Raw genomic sequence first — 25,127 nt, forward strand, 5'->3', positions numbered from 1 at the left:
GTACTTGCATTTCTTTTCAATTAAAAGCCCCACTAATTTTTTAAATTTATCAGTAGTTTGAGCATACATTTTATTTAATATGTTAAGCATTATAAATAACATGTACTATTACAGGATGAATAAAACTCCCTTTTTCAAGAAATTGTCAACAAAGATGGTAACACACAAATACTCTTCATTTAAGGCAAGTTATGATAGGTACCTGGGAAGGTGAAAAGATATATAAAGTATGATGTGGATAAGAAAACTCTTTTACATGGTTTTGCTACGCTTTATAAAGAAGGAAATCAATATGCACCTTTTTAGTCCAGCCTATCTTTTACACTCCTTTGCTGTATGTTTTCTCAGTACTTTAATAATCTATATATTACCTTCCACCTAAGGCAGTTATATTATGTTGAAGAATTGACTTAGGAGTCAGACAGAACTAAGTTTAAATTCTAGCTCTGTCATTTATTAACTCTGTAACTATGGGCAACCTACTAGCCTTGGCTTTCCCATCTGTAAAACAGGGATGATACTTCACAGGGCTTGTTAAAAGGACAATATATGTACCATGTTTATCACAGTGACGAGTACACAATAAGCATAGAATATGTGATTGCTGGCATCATGTTTCAATTGATGCTTTTTTGGTTGATAATGTAATTGATATTTTCAGCCTGCCTGAATATATTACAAACTTGTAAGATAAAAATTCTGGGTGCTCATTTATTCATCTAAATGCTTAGTTGGAGCTGCAAAAGTTATTACTGAATGACAAGTACCTTTGTTAGAGGGATAGAGGTGTCAACAGCTGAAATCTGCTGCACAGAAAGTACAGAAAATGTTCACTGGGCCCTCTAAGAATCTTCCAAAATATACCCTTCTTTCATAGGTTTAATGCAGATTGAGACAGTTAGCACAGCCATTATGGTTAATGGTGCGTGAAGTCACTGAATCTTGGTAAAATAGCAGGAGGAAAGAGGAGACAGTCTCATGTGGCTGAGACAGTGGCATGTACCTGGGCCTGCAGGAAAGCCTCTCCAGGTGTCTGGCCTCTGGGAAATTAAGGAAAGTCAGTGCCAATCATAATACTCTCGCTGGCACCAAAATTTGCCTGCAGGAGACTTGGATGCTTCAATGTATCTACCTACCTCACATGGGTGTTATATGGATTAAAAGGCAGTAATTGTGAAATCCTAGAAACAAAACACCCTCTCCAAATGCTAAGCAGTCTATTTGGGACAACTCAAGTATGGATTTTCTAGAGAAGTAGAACAGGCATAGGCCCCAATTTTGAAAAGGAAACAGTTATGGAGCACACCAGCAATGTTTAATCTGCTTTGATTCTTAAAAGCTGACAATATGCAGGTACTCAAAGGAAGTAATATCCTTCCAGAAACGCTACACTTACATGTGAAATACAACTTTTGAAGTTTATTAACCCAACAGGCGGATTATATCACTGTTACTGTCTTTAAATCCTTGCAGAGACTTCATAAGTTGATTACAAAAATGTCCTCAAATGTTCACACTAAGCAAAGTAACATAGCAAAGTTATTTATAGGCATATAAATGTTTCTGCAGAATACTCATAAATGTTTTCTCCCCAAATAGAACACGAGTGGCTAGATTTATACTGCAAAGATACATATAGCTGTCCATACTGCTGTCTCCATATTATTTTTACAGCATAGCTATAGTAATTAATGTTCAGAGAACAAAGTCTAGATAATTGAAAAATAAGAAAATGTACTACTCATGGCAGAGAAACAATTTTTTTCTATTTTATTCATTCCAAACACTTGTAAGGATTAAATGAAACTAAAAATTTAAGGCCACACTTTCAGTTTACTTGAAAGGCAACCAAGAAAGGTGACTATCAGATTGTATTTTATTGTTTTACATTAGTTGAATGAGGCCACAGGGTAGAATTAATATAATATTAATATTTAGTAGGGATACAAAGGTCACACCATCACAATACCCTTCTCAAAAGGTTGCTTTGAGGAATAAAAGCTACCAGGTCACATGGGCTCTGGAGTAAGAATGTCTGGGTTCAAATTCTTGTTCTTCCATTTATTAACTGTTTGACTTTGAGCAAGTTATTTTGTTAGCCTTTTCTGGTATCCTTGGACTAGGCTGATTTTTTTTCTGAGTTCAGGCTCTTCCAGCACTCAGTACTTCTCCTGTGTGATTTACATAATTGTAACTACCTATTGGTTTATTATTTATGTCTGTCTCCCGGCTAGACTGCAACGATGCATAATGGAGAAACCGTGTACAATATATTCTGTATGCCAGTGCTTGCCATATAATAGGATCTCAATATTGTTTAAAGATCTATGCTAAGGATTTATATCTATTTACTAATTTAGTTGTTAAAAACAATTCTAAAGTTAATGTTGGTACTACTGTCCTAAGAAGAAAGTGAAGTTCAGGGGGGTAAAGCACCTTGCCAGAGGTACTAAGTGCTATATTCAAAACCTAAACCTAGGTCTTGTCACCAGAGTCCTACACTACAGGGCTCCATAAACCAACAAGCTGACAGATTCATACTATTTTGTGCAATTTTGAACCTAAATGCTAGTGGAACTGACTGGGCAAATGCACACGTGCCTAATAAACCCACTAATTTACTTCCCCTTCCTGTTTAGAAATAATTCAACACAGGAAACCCAAATAAGTGTTTTCAGGTCTATATAACATTGCTTTCTTATTAATGGAATAGAAATGATAGCATGGGTTTAAAATATACTTTTTTATAGAAATTATTAATAAAATCAGGAACTTAGGAGGGAAAGGAAAATGTCCAACTGACTCAGCCACAATAGTATGATTGCTTTCTTGCTTCTTCAAACAGTAAGTGTCTTCTGATGCTCTTCACAGGGAGCCAGTGCTGATGTGACAAGCCACGGTCCTAGGAGTCCCAGTCATAGCTCTTAGACTCACTTAGAGATATATGTATATGTGTGTGTGTATATATATATTTTTTTTCTTTTTTTACTTTGGCCTTGAATCCCTCATCTGCAAAATGAGTGGACTAGATTAGCTCTTCGAGGTTTCCTCTGAAATTAGGATTCCATTATTTATGTTAAACAAGAAGGAGGAAATAACAGTAACCACTGAGTCGATCACCAATGGCCTCTATTTGGCTGAAGGCCCCATGGGAAGGTCTCCCCAGGCTCCATTCAAACAATTTGATGGCTGAAGCCTAAGTTACACAGTCATTTTTTCCTGGCCTATCTAAGCTACATTAGCAAGACTAAAACCTCCCCTAAGATTTAACCCCACAAATTTTAATAAATACGTGACTTAGTAACTCTTTGGGGAAATAATCGTTTGCACAGCCTTTCAGTCTTTGTTTTGCAATCCTTAAATCCAACAAAACCTGTAATACGGGGAAGATGGATTTGAAATTTCTCATGCAGGGAAGGCATTCCTGGAATTGTAACAAAATTAGTTTGGGGAGGAAGGTTAGTCTATTTTTATTCATTGTGTGGAACAGATGAGTATTTTACATGGACCTACAGACTGAACCCTCCTCCTCGCCTCCACCAAGTCTACACACATGCACACAGATACGTGATGCGTGCTTCTGAAATTCCTGGGTCACTCTAAGAATTGCTGAAGGGAAAGACATTCCACAGATCTGGTGGCCTTAACCTGGACCAAGGGCATGATTTATGCCACGCAGTTTTGTGATGTTTGGACAACAGTTTAGCAAAATTCTTTTAAATATGATTTCAACATCATAAAAGGAAATTTAATCTACTGGCATTTATAAACACAATCCTTTGATACCAAAATCTGCCTTTCTAACTTGTTTTTCTTGTTGACTTAACATATATGCAGCCAATACTGAAGTTTCATGAACTTTTTCTATATTTCTTTTAAATTGTCATGATCTTTTTCTATTTTAATTGAATAATATACTACCTTCCAATTTTTCAAATACAGTAATATATATCCCTAGAAGATATTTTCAACCTTTTTTCATTCAAAATGTTCAGTTTTCTCTAGGTTGTTCTGCATGTTGCATCAATATATTATCCTAAGGCCTTTAGATTCCATTCCTCTGGTTTAAAAAGAAAAAAGAAGGGAAAACTTGTGTAATCTACAGTTTAACAATTCCTCTTATCAACAAACTCCTTGTGCACATACAGTCAAGGAATTCACTCTGGACAGAGTTCACTTGTGTTTCTAGACTAAGGTACAAGTTACCCAATTTTTCTCTCCCCACCAACAGGTCCTGCTCTCTGGAGGATTTCTTGGCCCTTTGAACTTTGACAATTTAAGAATCTTTTTAAAATTATGTCAGAGGTGAAAGACAGCTGAAGTTAACAATCCAAAAAACCTTGGATTCCCTTTCTTTTTGAAGAAAAGGCAGACACTCTGGACTTGCTGAAACTGGAGGGACATACCTTTCTTATGATGTGCTCTTTAGACACCAACTCTCACAGTAGATTCTCTTTTGAATTGTTCAAAACTTTTCCAACAAATATTTCATTTTTAATTGGCTTTACAATGTCAAAACATTATAAAATACAGAAATAGCTTAAAAGAATAAAAGTTCACCCATAATTGGGCCACAAAAAAGCACATCATTACTTTTGCATGTTCTTTGCCAGTTTTTATTCAAATGCATAGTTTTACATGGTTTAATTTCAAAAATAAATGTAAATTTAATTTTTAAATTTTCTTCAATAGAAGACTGTACACATTTTTCCAATCTGCAATCATTCCAATTGAGGTACTATGATTAATTAACAAATTCCCTTGCTGTAGGGAAGGGCAGCACAAGCTTTGCTTCCTTATAATGCTTTTAGACCACTTCACCATAGCCATCTCTTAATAACTTTCTACCTGAAGTTATAACATCTGCTTATATATGGACCTCAGCATCCCCATCGACCAATTTCAGGGAATTTGTTCATCTATCTGCATGAATTCAATACTTGGCTGACAGTTGTTCACCACACGCTATCTGCTTCCATTCTTATAAACAATATTCTTCAAACCAATAGCCAAAACTATTCTCTAACTTTCGCAGTTTTCAGATTTCTAAAACTATCAGCTCTAATTCACATCAACCATATCCAATTTATAGCATAAACTTGTTGATTCCATTAAATTTTCTCCATTGTCATGTCATTACCAACCAAATAAATTTTATTTATTCTTTTCCAAAATGGAAGCCTTTCATTTCTTTTTCTTGCCTGATGCAGTGGCTACAATCTCTACTACAATGCTAAACAGAAGTGGTGAGAAAGACATCCACGTCTTGTTCCTGATCTGATCAGGAAACAATTCAATCTTTCTCCATTAAGTATGACAACAGCTGTAAGGTTCTCAGAGAGATCCCTTTATAGTTGAGGGACTTCCTTTCTATTCCTACTTTGTTGAGAGTTTTTATCAGAAACTAATGTTGGATTTCTTTTTTGCATATTTTAAGATGATTTTTTTTTAGTTTATTGGTATTATGAATTAAACTTACTGATTTTGTTCTTTTTAATTTTTCTTTTATTTCAGGAAATTATGGGGGTACAAACATTTTGGTTACATGTTATGACTTTGCAACCATGATTTGAGACATGCCCTTTCCCCCCTCCCCAACAATGCTCACCACGTCCATTAGTTGTGAGTTTACCCACCCCAACCCCTCTATACCCAAAGAATATTACTACTGTGTGAGCAGCTTCAGTTAGTGCCAGTTTGATACAGAGTACATGTGGTGCCTATTCTTCCATTCTTGTGATACCTCACTTTGGAGGATGGGCTCAAGCTCTACCCAGGAAAATATAAGAGGTGCTAGATCACCATCATTTTTTATAATTGAGTAGTATTCCATTGTATACAAATACCATATTTGATTAATCCACTCACGGACTGACAGGCACTTGGGTTGTTTCTGCATCCTTGCTATAGTGAATTGTGCTGCCATTAACGTTTGAGTGCAGATGTCTTTATCATAGAATGACTTTTGTTCCTTTGGGTAGATGCCTAATAGTGGTAGTTCTACTTGTAGCCCTTTGAGGTATCTCCAAATTCTTTTCCACAGAGGTTGCACTAATTTGCAGTCCCACCAGCAGTGTAAGACTGTTCCTATCTCTCCACATCCTCACCAGCATTTGTTGTTTTGGGATTTTTTGATAAAGGCCAATCTTACTGGAGTTAGATGATATCTCATTGTGGCTTTGATTTGCATTTCCCTAATGATTAGAGACGTTGAGCATTTTTTTATATGTTTGTTGGCCAAAACTTATTGATTTTTGAATGTGAAACCAACCCTACACTCCTGGGATAAATACCACTTGGTTGTGATATATAACCCTATAAGTATATTATTGTTCAATTTGCTTTGGTATATTTTTGTTTATAATTTCTTATCTGTGTTCATGAAGAATATCTGTATGTAGTTTTCTTGTAATATCTTTGTCTGGTTTTGTCTGGATTAATGCTGGTCTTATAAAGGAATTGGGGAGTTTTCCTTCCTATTCAATTTTCTGGAAGAGACTGTGCAGAATTGGCATTATTTCTTCCTTAAAACTAGTAGGATTCACTGGCAAAGCCAACTAGACTACAAGTTTTCTTTCTTTTTTTAACCATAATTTCAATTCCTTTAATAGATATAGGTCTATCAGAGCTCTCTATTTCTTCTTGAGATTTGATGATTTGTTTTTCAAGGAAATTGTTCATTTTATCTAAGATGTCAAATTTATTGACATAAATTGTTTTGTAATATTCCCTTATACTCTTAATATTTATAGAATCCATACTGATATTACCTCTCTTTCCTGATATTGGTAATTAGTGTCATCTTTGATTTTTCCTGATCCGTTTGGCTAGAATTTTATCAGTTTTATTGACCCTCTCATTGGTCTCACAAATTTTCTCTATGGTTTTTCTATTTTATTGATTTTCACTTTGATTTTTATCATTTATTTTCTTCTGCTTACTTTGGGTTTAATCCATTCTCTATTTTACTTCCTTAAGGAGGAAGCTGAGGTCATTAATTTGAGGTCCTTCTTTTCTAATACAGGCATTTAGTGCTATAAATTTTCCCCAACATACTGCTTTAGAAGCATACCATAAATTCTGATATGTTGCATTGTCTTTTAGTGCAAAATGCCTTATCATTTCAATTTTGATCCTTTCATGATTCATGGATTATTTAAAAGTAATTGAGTTTCCAAATATTTGAGGATATTTTTCAGAGACCTTCTTGTTATTAATTTCTAATTCAATTCCATTGTGGTCTCAGAATACATTTACTATGACTTGGATCCATTTAAATTTATTGAGACTTGTATGATATACAGATGATGGTCTAATTTGGTAAATGTTCCATGTGTACTTGAGAAGAATGTTTTCTGTTGGGTAGAGTATTCTATAAATGTTAATTAGATCAAGCTAGCTGATAGTGTTGTTCAAGTCTCTTATATTTTAGGAGATTTTCTTCTAACATGATTATTGAAAGAGACTGAAATCTCTGATTATAATTGTGGGTTTGTCTATTTCTCTTTGCTACTCTGTCATTTTTTGCTTCTTATATCTTGAAGCTCTTTTATTAGGTACATAAATGTTTAGCATTATTTCCTCTTGATTAAAGTTCATTATGAAAAGAACTTCTTTACCCCCAGCATTATTCTTTACTCTGAAATCTATGTTATCTGATATTAATATAGCCACTCAAATTTTCTTCTGACTAGTATTAGTATGATGTATCTTTTTCCATCCTTTTACTTTTAACCTATTTGAATCTTTAAAGTTCATTTCTTAACATAAGTATTTGGTTGGGTCTTGCTTTTTAAAATCTAATCTTATCAACCTTGGTGTTTTAACTGAGGCATCTAGATCATTTACATTTAATTCGATTATTGATTATTACATTTGAATGTATCACCTTGCTACTTGCTATTTTTTCCATCTATATGGAAAAAATACCACTTCATATACAGCATAACAACCTATAATAGTGTACTTTCTTTTTCCCCCATTACCTTTATATTATTCTCATGTATTTTACTTTTTTATGCTATAAATTCTATGATATATGGTTATTATTTATTAAAAGTTACCTTTTAAAGATATTTAAATAATAAGAACTAAATTTTATATAATTACCTACATAGTTTCCATTTCTGGTACCCCTCATTCTTCTATATAGATCCAAACAAATTTCTATCTGATATTATTTTTCTTCTGCCTGAAAGACTTCCTTTAACGTTTCTTATACTGCTTGTCTGCTAGCAATAAATTCTTTCAATCTTTTTGTATCTGAAAAAGGTTTCATTTTTACTATCTTTTTAAAATATATTTTTGTTGGATATTGGTTACTCTTTTCTTCTTTTCAGTATTTTAAAGATGCTGCTCTACTGTCTTCTCATTTGCATTATATCCAGTGAAAAATCTGACGTCATCCTTATTTTTATTCTCATGTATGTCTTTTATCTGCTTTTAATATTTTCTCTTCAGATTACTCAAGGTTCTCAGGAGAAAAGAAGAAGTGAAGAAGGTACACTTTGTATTGCTCTTACACATATTTTTGGAAGCTATTTTGCTTGAAGAGAATTATTAAGCTAATAAAGTTTATATAACTGTGTAACATATTGCTCAAAAGATATCCACAATTTTACAAACAACCAGTAAAGTACGTATTCTCATCAGAAATCCTAAACCTTGTATACCACTAAACTTCATTTGAAGACCTGAACTGGCAACCTATCTCTGTCACTAGCTATGTAACATCAGCCATGTCAACATACCTTCGATCCTTAGGTGATTTAAAAACACAATATGGAAAAAGATTCTTATTCGTCCCATAGGTTGTTACTAGGCTCACAGAGGATATTTTATGTAAAAACACTATATAGATTCAATTTATTGTCATTTGTTTATTCATCATTCGACAGCCATCTGTATCTATGCCCAAATCTCATGCCAGGCTCTACAATGCCAAATAAGATGCTTTATCTGCCCATAAGAGCATAAACCCAGGATGGGGAGATAGACATGTAAACAAAGCAGTGTTACAGGCACTAAAGAGCAGAAATATGGACAACTTCCAGTGGGGAGAGGAGAGGGGGTTCAGTTCTGAGGAGGAAGGTTTGCATGCAAAAAGGCTATGAATGATCTCTGCTCATCCACTCTAGGGTCTCCCTACCCCTTATTCTTTCTTTCATCCTATAATCAAGCTATGTTTCTGTTTCTTTGCAGCACCACAGTCTCTTATCTTAATTTTACATCTGGAAAGCTCTCAAAACCTGCACTTTTTTTCTAACTTATTTGGTGGCAAAATCTGACCTGAACTGATTGATATACAGCTTTTTTTGATCATCAGTATTTTTCCTACTTGCCAGGATATGCTAGTTAATGATTTCTTCACCTACCTATCACCTAAGCCAGGAATTGAGCCAGCTAGGGCTTCCCCCTCCCCTAAACCCGACTGCACAAAGCTCTGTCAATTCTAGCCGTCAAATACGTATCCTAGCTATTCCCCCCTCTATGCCTCCAGCCATTGCCTTAGCCAACACCTTCATCATCTCAGCTGCACCATTACAAAAATCTTCTGAATCTCCTGTAACAATGATCCTCACAATTCAGCCTCCACATTGTGTCCAGCTTAATCCTTCTCAAAAGAACATGTGCTCATGTATTATAGTCTCCTTGCTTAAAATACTCCGATGTCTTTGCACTCTCCATAGAAAAAGCTAAAATTCCTGAGCATGGTATAAAAGGTTGGCCAATATACAGCCACCACAGACGTCTTATGACTTGTCTCCCGGCACTCTATTTCACATACACTTCTAGGCATAATTGTGGTTCCCAGGAGGTGCCAATTTGTTTCATGCCCCTTTGCCATCACACAAGCTTTCCCTGTGCCCTGAAATCCTCTTTTTTTTCCACCCCACTCTCTTGTTCCTGTGTATCTACCAGGTTTACTTATCAACTTCAGATCTGATGGAGAAAACTTCATTGTGCATCTTTCCCTTTCCCTGTTCCAGGCAACACGGACCACACCCCCTCCTTTGTATGTTTCTGACATGAACTTAATGTTTATGAGACCAGTAGACTGAGACTCCTGGAATACTGGGATCACTGCTTATCCCCAGTGTCTAACACTGGACCTGGCACATACTAGGTGCTCAAAAAGTGAACAATCTTTTCAACTGTCCCAGACAATGTCTTGCCCTACTCTTTCCTCAGCAGCTCTTCCCCTACGGTGGCTCTGTTCTTCATCTCCTACAACTGTCATTCCACTATTTTCTCTAATTTATACTCTTCTTCTCTGCTTCATTATCAGAAGAAAGAGAAGAAGCCTTTGGGGAGTGGCAATAGCCCTATGAGAGGGTTTCTCACCCTTGGCACTAATAACATTTTGGAACAGATAACTATTTTGGGGGACTGGCCTATGCATTGTAGGATGTTTAGTAGCATCACTGGCCTCTACCCTCTAGATGCCAGTAGCATCCTCCCTTAAAACATCTCCAGACATTGCCAAATGTCCTCTGGGGAGGTTGAGGGGGGTGAAATCTCCCCTGAAAACCACTGCCCTAGACTGACTTTTCTTGACTACTTCAGGAAACAACGTGGCAAAGCTGATCAATAGTCTCCTGTACTGACTATGCACTAGACAAAAAATGATGAGGGAAGAAGATTCAGATACATCAGTTTACAGTTTAGGGAGTATATGACCAACAAATGTAGGCTGGAGTGACACTTCAGGGAAGGACAACACTCAGTGGGCCTGAGATGAATCCATTTTGTCACAGCACAAGAGTTCCAGGTTGCAGGATTAGTTGTATATTTTCTTGGGTTTGACTTATTCAGTGCTACCAAAATGACCAGCCAGAGGGATACATTGACGCAGCAATTTAATGCTATTAAATCCTCCTCAAATCTTTTTTATAAAGAGAGAGTATTTAAAATTAAAACAAATAAACTGAGCAAAGCATTAAACTGCAAAGAGAGACAAGAGGAGGAGAGAAATCATACAAATAGCATAGGAAACTAGAATGTCTCGGGAACAAAAAAGAGAAAGGGCTAGAACCCTGGCGCGGTACCCACCTGTGGTTGACACAACTTCCTCAGGGCTTTCACTGCAGAGCTTTGACAATAGACTTGTCTTGCCAGAACCTGTGAGGCCTATGCAAACCAGGTCATATTCTGGGCGTGCAGGTGGTGGTCCCTTGCAGCAAAGTGCTCTAAAACACTGCCAAGAGAGGGAGAAAAAATGTGGTTCTTTTAAATGAGATTGTGGAAACAAACCTTAGGAACATTTAACATGACTAAATAAATATTAAGACTATTTAAGTAATTAAACAAACTGTTAATTATAAGGAGGAAAATGGTAACTGAAGAACGGAGAAACCGCCTTAACCAAGTGATCAAAGTTAACATCCTGAGTCAGGAGACTTATGTCTACCTCGTGGCAGGTGTGCCACAAGGGGCATGACATCATCACACAGGATTCCTGCCAAAACTGCACAACCCGAATCTAAGCATGAGGAAGCCAGATAACATCAATCTGAGGGGCATTCTATAAGACAACTGGCCTGTTCTTCTCAAAAATATCAGTGTCTTAAAAGCCAAAGACAGATTGAGGAACTGTTCCAGGTTAAAGAAGACTAAAAAGACATAATAATGAAATGCAATGCATCTTGGACTGGATCCTAGATCAAGAAGAAAAAAAATGCCATAAACAACATTATGGAGACAATAGGTGAGGATTGAATACAGATTTCAGAAGGTTAAATTTTCTCAATGTAATAATTGCACTGTGGTTATGTAAAGAAAACCACTGTTCTGAGAAAACATTCTAAATATTTAGAATGCCTCTAAGTATTTGGAGGTGAAGGGTCATGATGTCTTTGATTAACAGAAAAATTCTAAATCTCTATACCTCCATCTCTATCTGGTAAGGAGAGTGATAAAGCAAATGTGGTAAAATGCTAATGGCTGGTGAAGCTGAGAAAACAGAAAATTCCTTGTTCTAGTTTTATAACTCTTTGGTATCATTTGATATCATTTTAAAAATCATTAAATTGAGTCCCTGTATATATCACTACCTTCCTGGCCTTGGCTAACCTCTGTTTCAGGTCAACTGACCTCAGGGTACTATGAACTATTGTGCATGTCGTTAGTGCACCACATACCCCTGTTTGCTCTGCAACAATTAAAGACAAGAGGATCTGGGAGACAGAATATTATTCATGTAGTTATTATCTTTCTACGTACCCCATATCCATTTCTTAGGGGCCAAGTATGTTCTAGCTTATAGAGCCTGAAAGATTCAGCCCTGAATGACTCATGAGAAAAAGAAAGAGGAAGAGAGGCGGGTAGACCTACTCACTTCTGGGTCATCTGGAGACCACGACAGAAGAGACCTATAAGAAGCCTGTGTTGATTCTTCTCACTCAGATAAAATCTCAGTCCTAATTGGCTGTCATGCTCTCATAAATCAAGCTTGATTATTTCTCTCCCTCATTTCTCACATCTAGCCAACAAATCCAGTCCATATGACTCTGAAGTAGCTCCAGAATCTGTCTGCTTCTCTCCAGCCCAGGCCACCATCACCTGGACAACATCAACATTCTCTCACTGGTTCCAGCACATTTACTCTTACACTCTATTCTCTACACAGCAGCCAACGCGATTGTTCATAAAAAGAAAATCCTATCAGATCTGCTTCAACCACTTCAGTGACTTCTCCCAGCTCTTGGGCCCAAACTCTTATCAAGGTCTACCCCACATTTCGTGATCTGCTGCAGCCAACCCCTCCAGCCACGCCGACCTTCTCTCACCTCAAGGCACTTACTGTGCTGTTCCATCTTCCCCCAACTTGGCTTAGCCAATTCCCCATCAGTTTTTAGGTCTCAGCTTAACCACACGCCTTCCTCAGAGCAGTTTGCTCTGATCCTAAGACTGTGCTAGCAATTCACGTAAGCTCTGCAGTACTTGTGTGAATTCATCACACAGACAATTACAGTCTTTTATTCATCACCAGACTGTGAGAACCATGTCTGTCCTCCTCCACCCACCCTAGTATCCCCAGTGCCTAGCAGAAGACATAGCACAGAATCTATACTCAGTAAGTAACTGTTGAGTGAAGAATGAATGATATTTAAATTTCACCTAAGAAAAAAGAAATCATAACGGTTAATAGGATAATTTTATCTATACTCTCCAGGCCCCCCATGCTTCAAGAAAATAGTGCCAAAGTAAGAGAAAACCTTGACTTTTTCACTTCACTTCAATGCCAGAAGTTAGCCTAGTTCCCAACAGAGTGAGTTTGATGTACAGGATCAACTTTCTCAGTAGATTAGAGCTTCTTTTTGTCCTAAATTCATTTTTCCTCAGGTTTTTTTTTTTTTTAGGAGGTTTTGCCTACTTTTGGTAAACAATTCTATGCCCCATATTCTTCAAGGATTTATTCAACTCTAATCATATTACCTCTCAGTCTTTTCAAGCTGGAGGAGTCCTACTTATTTCAGCTGGCCTTCACACACCAGCCTCTCCTACTCCTTTGCTGGGTGCTCTTCCTTGGCCTCACTTTAGTTCCAGTGCCTTCTCCTACAAGATTAGTGACCACAACTACCAACAACATTCTAGATGCCAACACATCATATCAAGGATTTGTGTCAAGGCTGGCTGATGCTGACTGACTTTTTACAAACTTTTTGTAAAGTCTGTCTCCCAGACTCATGATGAGAGTCTTTCTCAGAGACAGATTTATGTGTGTGTGTGTATGTATGTATATACGCATGTACGTATTCCCTCAAACATGGCCACTAACTAGCAGTTGTTCGCACTTAGGAGAGGTCTTCCATGTTAGTTCTGGCAGGCAACAATGCTAGTCACCTAGTTTCTCATACTAGGCTTCTTTGGTCTTTGTTGAGAAGGGAAAAGGGGAGAGACTCTGTTCCTGGCTCTGGAGACCCCCATTGTCACTCAGCTCCTCTGCCAGAATTCCTCTGGACTATCTCCTGGAGGGGACTGGCCCAATTATCATAAATCTTAAATACGAAATGATTTTATATGTGACTAACTTCTATATCATCCTATTTAAATTACTTGTATACTAATATCACTTAACATATTTTAGCCAAAAGTGCCACAATTTCATCTTCATGTTCTTTTTTAAAATCCAGCATCTAAAAACTTTGAAGCCAAGCCCATTAATATCTATATCACCTGTTAATTTATTCTAGGTCATCTGACACTTCTGACATAAAAGACAATTTAACAGTGATATTCCGCTGCTTCTTTGTTCTTTTCTTTTTATATTCTTGCCAGTGATGTCATCTCCACTCCCAGGGTTCCAATCACATAATGGTAAAGACTTCCAACATGACATCTCCCCCAGCATCTCCCAAATGTTTTTCCTGAACTCCAGGCTCTATAGTTCCAACTGATCTGTAAGAACCCAAACTAAAACTGAGTAAAACAAAATCCTCCCCCCAAAACCAGAGGCTATGGAAATAAGGTATTTTGGAACACAAAAACTATATTGATAGTTATTATAAGGAAGAATCTTTGAAATAAATAGCAGATTCCTAGAAATAAATATGTACTTGAAATAAATGAATAAATAAATCCATCCTATGGCTAACAGGAATAGTGTCAGATTTTGAGACAACAAAATAAAATGTTTAAGAGTATGCTACTTCAAATAGGGAAGGAATGTTCATGTTTTTTGTGTCGGTTCCTTAAAACTACACAGTTTTCATTTGTTTTTTTGTTTTAAAACTTAACAAAGCTTTGGATCTTATAGTCAATTTACTTAAAATTACTCATTTTGGCCTCTAGACTATACTGTACCAAAGTTCATTGTGTTTGTCTCCTACAGCAGCTCTTGCATTGTTAAGAGTAAGCCCTTTTCACTGTCGTACAATGCGAAACACAATGCTGTCGGCAGTCCTGACAGCAAGCGGCAAACTCAGGCTTCATTCCCAGGCCAGACACTAAGGCATTGTATAACTCTGTTCAAGCCTCATAAACCTATCCATGCTTCAGTTTCCCCATGATTAACCAGTAACGTTTTAACACTATCTGCCACTTCCTTTCTTAGGGAGGATGTTATGAGGCATGGGTTCAATGCATTATGCTACTAAGAAAGGCACCACACGGGTAAATAACTGTTCATCAAGATGCTCTTTTTCCCAAGGTATCTTCCTTGGGCAAGGGCCTGGCAGCTCAACACACAGCCCAGACTGTAGTACTGCCCTTTCCATCAGCCCACAGCAGCCTCCAGATGCTCCATCCCATCCCAGTTCAACTAAACACACAGAACCCTTGGCCCTCCCTTGCAGCAGGACATAGAGAACTGAGCCAGTCTGAATTATAACTGTACTCTCTGGGGGGTCAACCAAGGTCATGGTCCCCGTTGCCTGGACTGCTTCAGTTCACAGGTCTTTCCACAGTTATGATTTGCTCCTTTTTTTAAACCCAGTGTATCGACCATATTATGTCAGGACACACGATGTTTCCCCCTAGCACGTGCCCACAAGCTTCTGTCAGAGTTGTATGTGAGGAAATGGTGTGCCAAGGTCTTGAGAGAGGACAAAGACCAGAATCACCAGTAATAACTCTGCCTGTGTCATGGACTTTGGACAAATAAAATAATTGCATCATCTGTAACTGAAATATGAATTGGCTAAAAAGCAGAAGCAAAAACCTTAGGAATATTTGCTTGAAAAGGAAGGTGATCACATGCATTAGAAATAAAAATCAGCAAAAGATAAAATTGCAAGGGTAAAATGAGGACTTGCATTTCAGTCTTGTGGCCTAGCACCAAGACAGCAAGATCATCTTAAAATGTCCTTAATTCTGTTAGGGACAGTGCCAGATGTTTGGTAGGTCTGGCAGATCACTGCACAGTGAATAACCGCTCATCAAGTCAACACTGCAAAGCACTAATTAAACATTTAACTGTACCTTCCATTTCCCCCTTAATGACTCCAGCTACCCTCCAAATCACTCACTAGACCCTCAAACAGTCTGAGCACTTAATGTTTCTGTGCCACCCTGGTCCCATGCAAGCAGAAGGAAAGGTCCTCCCTGTCTTTTCTATTTGGTAAACTCCTACTCAAAGTTCTGCTTAGATCGCACATCCTTTGGGAAATCTGCAATTCCCTTGGAGAGAACTAATCCTTGCTTCCATTCCTTGGTCCTATACACATACTTCTAGCACTGCAGTTAATATTATGACACACGCATTTTTTTCTAATTATAAGATTCATTAGCTGATAGAAATAACCACACAGACCCAAAGACATATCCATTCTTGCTCCTATTATTGGCTCAAAAAGCTTAACTTCACAGCTACCAACAGTGGTCAGGTGCTAAAACAGAGCAGCAAAGTTGTGCTACAAAAACATATTCCTAAATGAGAGTCAGCTCAAAACCCTCCCACTCTGGCACTGGCTCCTGCATTGCCAGTATTTCCTACCATCCTGTGTCGCTAAATTCCCAGCCTTTTGGGACATGGCATTTATTTCAATTGATGCTCTGTTTTCATCATGAATACATGATTTTATTCTGAGCATGATTTCAATTTGATTGAAGCTCTGTACAGTTGCTGGAAACTTTTCTTCAGTCAGCTTCAGGATTTCCCCACAGTCAGTCACTGCCTGAGCCCTACACTGTTTCCTCCTTATTTTAATAAAGGTCTTGCCAGACAGAAATGCAAGATCCCCTATGGCAGATAACCAGGTGGCTTTCTATGTAGCCCAAGGGTGGGCCTAGCATAGCCCTCAATAAATACTTGTTAAATTAATGAAACATCTATGAATTGGTATATAAAAGCAAGAGATAAGTCACCCGTAACTTTAAGTGGATACATTTCTCATGCAGTTAGGCTTCCAAACCAAAGAGTTTGGAATAGGGTACATTCTCACCAACTCTCACAATGAAAAAAAGATTTTAAAAGGAAGTCAATTTCTAGAAGTGTTTTCTAACACTAAACATGTTCAATGAATAAAACATTAATAAGTGCTTAAATATCTAAAATAACCTAATTTAGAACAAAATATTTTCCAAGTCTATAACAGTCAGATATGGGTCTGTCTTTTGAAAATGTAGCCCAATTCAAAATGCAACACAATGCAAAGTGTGTGACAGTATTTGTCAGAGCTGCTTGAGCTCTGCAGAAGACATTAGGAAAGGTGAGTATCTTAATTACTTAAAAACAAAACCAAAGGGAGCTATTGAGTGCCATATATAAGTGATTTACATGTATTAATTCATTCCGTCCCATTCTACTATATGATTCCCATTTTAAGATGAGAAAACTGAGACTCGAAGAAGCTAAACAAAGTGCTATGTGGAATAGGATTCAAATCCCAGCAGTCTGGCTCCAGAGCTATTTTCTGAGCCACTGGAATAGTAAGCTTCTGAGGGTGTGTCATGCAGAAGAGACTTTTAGATCCATTCTGTGTAGAGGGCGACACAGAGATAAGAAAATGTACCAGAGAGCTATTAAGTGGCAGAGCTGGGGGTTGAGCCAGGGCTGCAGCTCTGGAGCCCTGGCTCATGTCCTCTTGGCTCTGGCAAAGCCATGTCTAGAGTCAGGGATCAGAGCATCAGAAGTGGGTGTTTCTGTTGTTTTGTGGGGGTGAAAGAGTGCTTTAAATAAGTTTGCCTGTGTAAGTGAAGAGAAACACACCTGGCAAAGGAAGGCAAAGGTGCATGTCCTTGTATTACTTCTATACTTACACTGCCAAGCTTATGGCTAAAGTACCTTTCGTTCCAGGCAAAGAGGACCTGCAGCTTTCTCCAAAGTCAGAAGACTTGGGTGAGAAACAGTATCCTTAAGGTTCCTGCCCTCCTGAGTTAGGGAGTAGAGAAGAAGAGGGGCTTGGCTGGGTTGGAAGACAAGGGATACTGAAGTGCTGCTGGCTTCTCTTTCTTACTGTTTGCTTCCTTCCTGTAACCCTTTTTTATCCTCTGGAAAGGACAAAGCTTATTATTTATTAGGAGAAGCCCATGCTGGCTGCAGAGATTTCTGATTAAAAAAAGCACAGCAGCAAGGTGGAAAAAAAATCTCTATTAGAACAGTCCTCAAATTTTCCCCCTTAAAATACATGGGTACGTAAATTATACTTAAATAAATAAATAAGCAAATACTAAATAAAATGTTTTGGGGGAGAGTATGGGAGAAATACATGAATAAACTGGGTTGTGCGGAAAGGCACATGAAGGAGAGGATCTATGATGAACATGCAACCTCTCAGCTAATCCTGTCTATTTGTAAGAAGAAAATGAATGTCAGATATGTCCTGATGTCATGGAGTAACTAGTGTTTCTTGCAGACAAGTGAAAAGAATAAGTTCAAAATGGCACCTAGAGCAACAGCAATAATAAACAAGGCAACAGAGTGCTGTAAAGAGGCCCTTGGCCGCCAGACATATCCCGGTAGAAGACTCTTCCCCACGTTGCAAGAGCAATCTACTTTTTGAGGTGGAAAATCCTGTCACCCTTTAAAGACCCTAGTGGGAAAAACAATAAATTGTTTTTACAGAAGATGGGTCAAATCTTTCAGCCATGTGGGCTGCTTGGAGCTCACAGATGAAGGCTTTGGCCCGGAATTGTCCCAGGGCTGAGGCTTCTGTCCAATACATCACGCTGCCTCAGGACACTAAGTCTGTCTTTGCCTTACCCTTTGTATTTCTCAATCCACATTCCTTTTTGGGGTGAAATACTCCATTATTTCTGCTTTGTTCTGGGCTGTCTCCTGTCTCTGTCCCTATTAACTCGTGGCAACAAAAGAAACAAACAGAAGCAGGGGATTTCATGCTTAGCAGCTATAGACATTGGCCTCACGGCTTTGCAGAGAGACAGACATCTGAGACTTTGAATGTAAGAGAGTGCCACTGCGCTGAACCAGACCCGGGGCCCACGTGGCTCCCAGTCTGCATCAGTCATCCCTCATCAGTGGCATTCACAAGCCCTGGTTCGCGGATTTCAAGATGAACCAAAAGTGAGGTTTTAAAAGTTAAGGCATGTATCCGATAATTAGGTTTAAGGAGACTAATTCAAGATTCTTATATAGACCTAGCTATTCAAAATTTCAGGTCTTTTCACAGTGGAAATGGTTCAAAGGAATAGAATTTTTTTTTTTTAACTAAGAAACTCAGAAAGGCAGCTAAAAGTAAATAACAAATTACTTGTTTTCATAGTCTTTTGTATCTTTTCATTTTTTTAAGTGTAATTCTTAAGTTGTAATGACTAGATGAAAAATCTAATTTTTAAATATCAGTTTTTATAATAACAGAATTATTCAATAAAACCAGCAATAAAATCCCCAGGCATGACTGTCTGTAATAAGACCCAAGCTTTATATGCCACGTTCATAAACACCTCAAATCAGAGCTTCACCCAAATCAGTTTCAGACCATAGGCTACATTTTTTGTAAAGAGAAAAGAAATAACAAATTTAGATGAAAGCGAATGAGAAACTAATACATTTTGTATCAAATCTCTTTTTTTGGTCATTAACTGAATAGAATATTTCTAAACAGAAAGTAGGGCATAAAGATATGCAAACACTTTTAACATTCCTTACCGAGGGTATTTTTCTATATTTTCTATACTTGGGAAGAGTTTACGGCATGAAAACATTTAAAGAGAGCTAGATTCCGTAGCTGACCTTCAAATGGATTTAAGCATCACCAAAAAATGCCCAGGAAAGATATCAACAAAGTAGATCCTTTCTGCTTTTGGAACTCGATATGGGGAGGCTTGTAACCAAAAAAACAAAAAGGAAAATAAACCAAAAATCTTTTTCTTGTAATCTGTAATGGTGGAAATCTTATTCTATTCCTTCACTTAATCTTTAGGCTCCATAAAGACAGAACTCGGTCCTACATATTCTATGGATCACCACTTCCTATAAATCTGTCCAAGTCCACCTCTACTACCTGTTCCTCTGTACCCCTAAAGCCTTTGTTCAGGACATAGTCACAGTCCCTTGGATAACTATACTACCTGTTCTCCTAAATGGTGTCATTAGCTCAGGTTTTACCCAACTGTAATTCAGTCTCCTTAAAATCTTTCCATGGCCACCCAAAACTGTCAGGATAAAGGACAAACTCCTTATCTAAGCAGACAAGGACCTTTATGATCCAGCTTTTCCCTTCATTTCTGGCCTCCAATGGTAGGGAGAATATGGGAAATAATGTCTATAAATCACCTAAAACATGATTTGACAAATAAAACTTAACTGATAATAATATTAATTATAATTATTATTTTCTCATCATATACATGGCCCTCATGGCAATTATATGGACCTTTGTGCAGTTGCTGATCCATTCTCTGTCCTCTCTGTGTCAGCAAAGGGGCCAACCCTCTGTCTACACATCCTTCCCCACTATCTTCCTCTGGCTGGCTCCGAGTCATCCTTCAAAATTCAACTCAATGAGCGTTTCTTCCAAGAAGACTTCTGTGCCCCTCAGTCTGATTTTGATGACCTCCAAATTCCCTTAGAACTTGTCTATTCCACTGTCATAACACTCATTAAGTTGATTTACCATCCATCTTCACCCACTGGACTTGGAGCACTTGAACACGGGTGCTACTTCTAATTCAACTCTGGAACCCGAGTGTCTGACACAGCAGCCACCATGTGGTCGGATATGCTCCCCAGTGATTATGTGTGTGGCTCTGATTAAGTGCATAGTCAGATAAGCCTGAAATAAAGCCCTAGAGCGGGACAAGTCACTTCACCAATAGCTGTTACCTAATCTAGAAAATAAGGATCATCTCACAAGATTGTTGGGAGTAGTAATTGAGGTACTGTATACCAAATGCTCAGCATAGTACACAATAATCAATAGGTATTATTGTCATCAAGAGTTATTATGGGATTTTTCACTTAGAACAATGTTTTCCTAAAGAAAACCAGTTTTTATGACCACTAGTTAGGATTTTTCTCACAGTAGATAATTAAAGATAATTCAGGGTTTCGGTTTATTTTATTGTTTATTTGGTCAAAGACCTGATATGATACACCAAATACCAATGGTGGCTAATGACACAGAGGCAGTCCTTTTAGTTTGCAATAATAAGACCAATTAAAAGGGAACATAATGTGAGGTATAGTGGGAAAATATTTTTTTTTCCTTCTCCTCAGAGGGAAAATCCATAAAAACAGCCTTTAAGCATTAGTGGTCTATGTAAACAGTTGAATCAATTCTCTTTGAATATGAATCTCTATACAGACCTAGACAAAAGCCTAATGGGGTAGAAGTGTCTATAATCCCTGTGCATCCTCAAATCACACTGCTTTAACTGCTGACAAAGACAAATGTTTACTATGGTCTAGCGCGGAGGAGCCAATACAGTGAGCTAGATGCTATCTCGCCTCACACATCAACACACGTGCCAGACAGATTCTGATTGCAAAGTCTGTTATTGGTGATGAGAGAGGCAGAGAGGGCACAGCTGGATGTTTCAGATCTACAGCTGAGCTGGCAGCAGTGGGAGTTCAAGCCACCTTCTCACTTTAAAAGCTGGAATGAATCTGAGAGAGTTATTTAAAGGTGTGTTTTATTAAAGAGGCACTTTCCGACTACTGTCAAACTTCTTGAGCAAAAGCTGAACACAAAGATTAAGGCAGATCTGCGTGGGGTCATCTATGAGATGTCAACTGATTTCTTTCAGTACCCACAAATCACTCATCAAAAGTGAAATACCAAAATAATCCATCTGTTCCCTCACAAGATTAAAAGTAGCATGTGTACTTCTTAATTTAGATTATAAATGCTTTTAGTATTTGCTTTATTTTATTCCCTGAAATTAGAACAGGAACAAATGCTTTAAATTATGTTCCTTGAACTTATAGCCCAAATGATGTAGACTATGCAAGTATCATGCAACTGATTGATTAATAAAGACAGTAGAGAGATCCCATGGGCCTGACATAGGGTCTTACTAGAATAAAGTCTGAATATTATCAAGTCTTTTTTTTCTTTTGGTCAGCTATCACAGGAATTCTCAAACTACCAGGAAAATATGATATTTGAACATTCCGGGTGTTTTTTAAAAAGAGGTGTCCTCCTTTTACTTTTCTACCAAACAGGCCTCTGATTGCAAATAAGAAAAAAGTGATTCATTGTAAAGATACTGGTAATTCACAGAATTGATGAGAAAGCTAAAGAGCAACAAGAAACAAGGCAGTCCAAGGTTAACACCACAGCAACCATCATTAGTTTAGGAGTTGCCACTTATGTTGACTGCATGCCACCCTGTGCCAAACTCCACTGCAGTCACAAGAATGACATTGGAGTACACAACCGGCCAAGTCTCACTTGGTCTCATGCTGGGGCCCTGGCTGCCAGGTGGTTGAGAAATAGCTGCTTCCTACCTTCAGCAATAGAAGGAGGGAGCCCTGACTCCAAATTCTCATGAGATTTTCCCCCAAAGTAAAATATACATTTGCAGGACAGCCAAAATCAATATCAACTACACACTTTGTCCTCTGGCTCACCAGGCAGCACACCTTACCTATTACTATAATTGAATGACGTAAGATAGAACAATATTTGTTCATCTTGCAATTCCATAGGCCTATTCTGACAAAATATGCTGGAGGTTTGGGAATGGCCAAGAGTCAGGCTGAATCAAGGCAGAGGGCAGGATGAGAGCTGGTAGAAAATCTGGCCTGGATTTTCCTGAGCAAACACGTTCTGGTCTCTCAATGTCCCACTTGTGCACTATTATTTAATACCCAGCTCTCCTGTTCTACACGCATTCCCTTCTTCCTTTCCACACTTCTACTAATAAATCATCACAACGAAGATGATGCAGGCTGGCTGTGTATGTAGAAGAGGCAAATGCCCGACAGTTCTTATGTTCATACTTGCATATTTTTTGCTTTCCTTTTAACTTTAATATGCTATAGAAAGAAAATAGGACAGAACACACTTGGAGCCATGTGTAGCACCTAGCTTTTGTTATTTAAAAACAAAAACTCAGTGGGGTAGTCTGGGCTATTGTTTGTCACTAGAAACATAGACATAAACTCTTTAAGGATGTGTGACTGGGTAATCTTTCCTTTCTTTCTTTCTTTTTTTTTTTTTTTAAACAAAACCACTCCGGTTTTCAGTATGTTTGTCTAAGTAAGGTATAATCTTTCAAGTCTCCCTTTTCCAATTTGCAAATCACACCATAATTGTGAAGCAACTGTTAAAACAACAACAATAAAAAAAACTACTCATCTGGAATATGCAAAAGAAGAAATAGAGAGCATCACATTTATGGTTAGCAGAAAATAAATAAATAAATAAATAATGGCATCTGGCTAACAAACTCAGCCTTCCCAAAAGAATAAAACCTCAAGGCTAACTATGATGTTAAAGAAAAAATAGTGGGGGAACAGGAGTGGGAGGGAAAGGATTAGAAAAAGGCATGTGTTTTGTAACACAAGCCTAATTTGTTTAGTGAATCTGTGGAAATAATTTATGATATTCTATACAAGGAATTATGACTCTATCCTGAACAGACTGTAGTTCCCACAAAGCTCTCCATAAGTAAGAAAGGGCATGCTCATGACTTTTGGACTTTAGTGTTAAAACTGATTTTATAATTACAATAATACTGGATACAAAGGTTCTCAAGGGAATTGTTTATGCATAAATTAGAGACAGTGTTTGCCAGAGATAAAATATTCATCACGAAAAGAGTACATAAAGTGTATTTGACAGTCAGGGCTCACTTGAACCATGCAAGGGGACTAAGACATCACCAGAAAAATGCAAGAATTCTCTGCTAAGTAAAAATCTGAAACAAAGAATTTCAATCTTAACAAATTCTGCATATATTAAAATAAGACACTGTCACATAATGTGGGGGCAGTGGGGTAGAGAATAATAAATTGCCCTGAGATTTTCTGAACCAACAGGACTTCCAAAGCCAATATATATTTAATAATAAAGACCACAGCTCTCTCTTCAATCCTATTTTATTTTATTTTATTTTTTTATTTTGAGACAGAGTCTCGCTCTGTTGCCCGGGCTAGAGTGAATGCCATGGCGTCAGCCTAGCTCACAGCAACCTCAAACTTCTGGGCTTAAGCAATCCTCCTGCCTCGGTCTCCCCAGTAGCTGGGACTACAGGCATGCACCACCATGTCCGGCTAATTTTTTCTTTATATATTTTTAGTTGGCCAGATAATTTCTTTCTATTTTTAGTAGAGACAGGGTCTTGCTCTTGCTCAAGCTGGTCTCAAACTCCTGATCTCAAGCGATCCACCCACCTTGGCCTCCCAGAGTGTTAGAATTATAGGCGTGAGCCACCACGCCTGGCCCCTATTTTAAATTTCTTACAAATTGCAAACTTCTCTACAACTTAAGTTCACATATCAGGCTAACCATTTATTTGTGGAATCTTTAGGGTTTTCTACATAGAAGTTCATATCATCTGCAAAGCCAACATACAAAAATCAGTTCCATGTCTATATACTAACAATGAACAATCTGAAGAGGAAATTATGAAAACAATTCCATTTATGATAGCATGTAAAAGAATAAAATATTTAAGAATTAACCAAGGAGGTGCAAGTCCTTTTTTTTTTTTTTTTTTTTTTTTTGAGACAGAGTCTTGCTCTGTCGCCCTAGCTAGAGTGCAGTGGTGTCATCATAGCTCACTTCAACCTCAAACTCTTGGGCTCACACAATCCTCCTGCCTCAGCCTCATGAGTATCTGGGACTACAGGCACGTGCCACCATGCCCAGCTAATTTTTCTATTTTTTGTAGACATGGGATCTCACTCTTGCTCAGGCTGTCTCAAACTCCTGACCTCAAGCAATCCTCCCACCTCAACCTCCCAGAGTGCTAGGATTATAGGTGTGAGCCACTGCACCTGGCTGGAGGTGAAAGTCTTCTACAATAAAAACTACAAAACAGTGTCAAAAGAAATTAAAGCAGATATAAATAAATGGAAAGACATCCCCTGTTCATGGACATTATTATTAAACTGTCAACGCTACCCAAAGTGATCAACAGATTCAATTCAATCCCTATCAAAATCCCAATGATGTTTTGTATGAAAATAGAAAAATTCATCCTAAAATTCACATGGAATCTCAAGAGACCACAGATAGACAAAACAATCTAGAAAATGAAGAACAAAGCTGGAGGAC

The 25,127-nt window shown here is 37.8% G+C and overlaps 1 protein-coding gene across 3 annotated transcripts in view; it reads right to left on the reverse strand.

Annotated features, from left to right (window-relative positions):
* The window catches only part of ARL15 (ADP ribosylation factor like GTPase 15), a 391,618-nt gene that overhangs the window by 244,286 nt on the left and 122,205 nt on the right, over positions 1 to 25,127 (reverse strand). For all 3 annotated transcript variants that reach the window (XM_045566385.1, XM_045566386.1, XM_045566387.1), the window contains exon 2: positions 11,053 to 11,197. In XM_045566385.1, coding sequence (XP_045422341.1) covers positions 11,053 to 11,197 — 145 coding nt within the window. The remainder of the gene's footprint in view (positions 1 to 11,052; positions 11,198 to 25,127) is intronic.

Source organism: Lemur catta, chromosome 12 (assembly GCF_020740605.2).
Source record: "Lemur catta isolate mLemCat1 chromosome 12, mLemCat1.pri, whole genome shotgun sequence".
NCBI classification, from domain to species: domain Eukaryota; kingdom Metazoa; phylum Chordata; class Mammalia; order Primates; family Lemuridae; genus Lemur; species Lemur catta.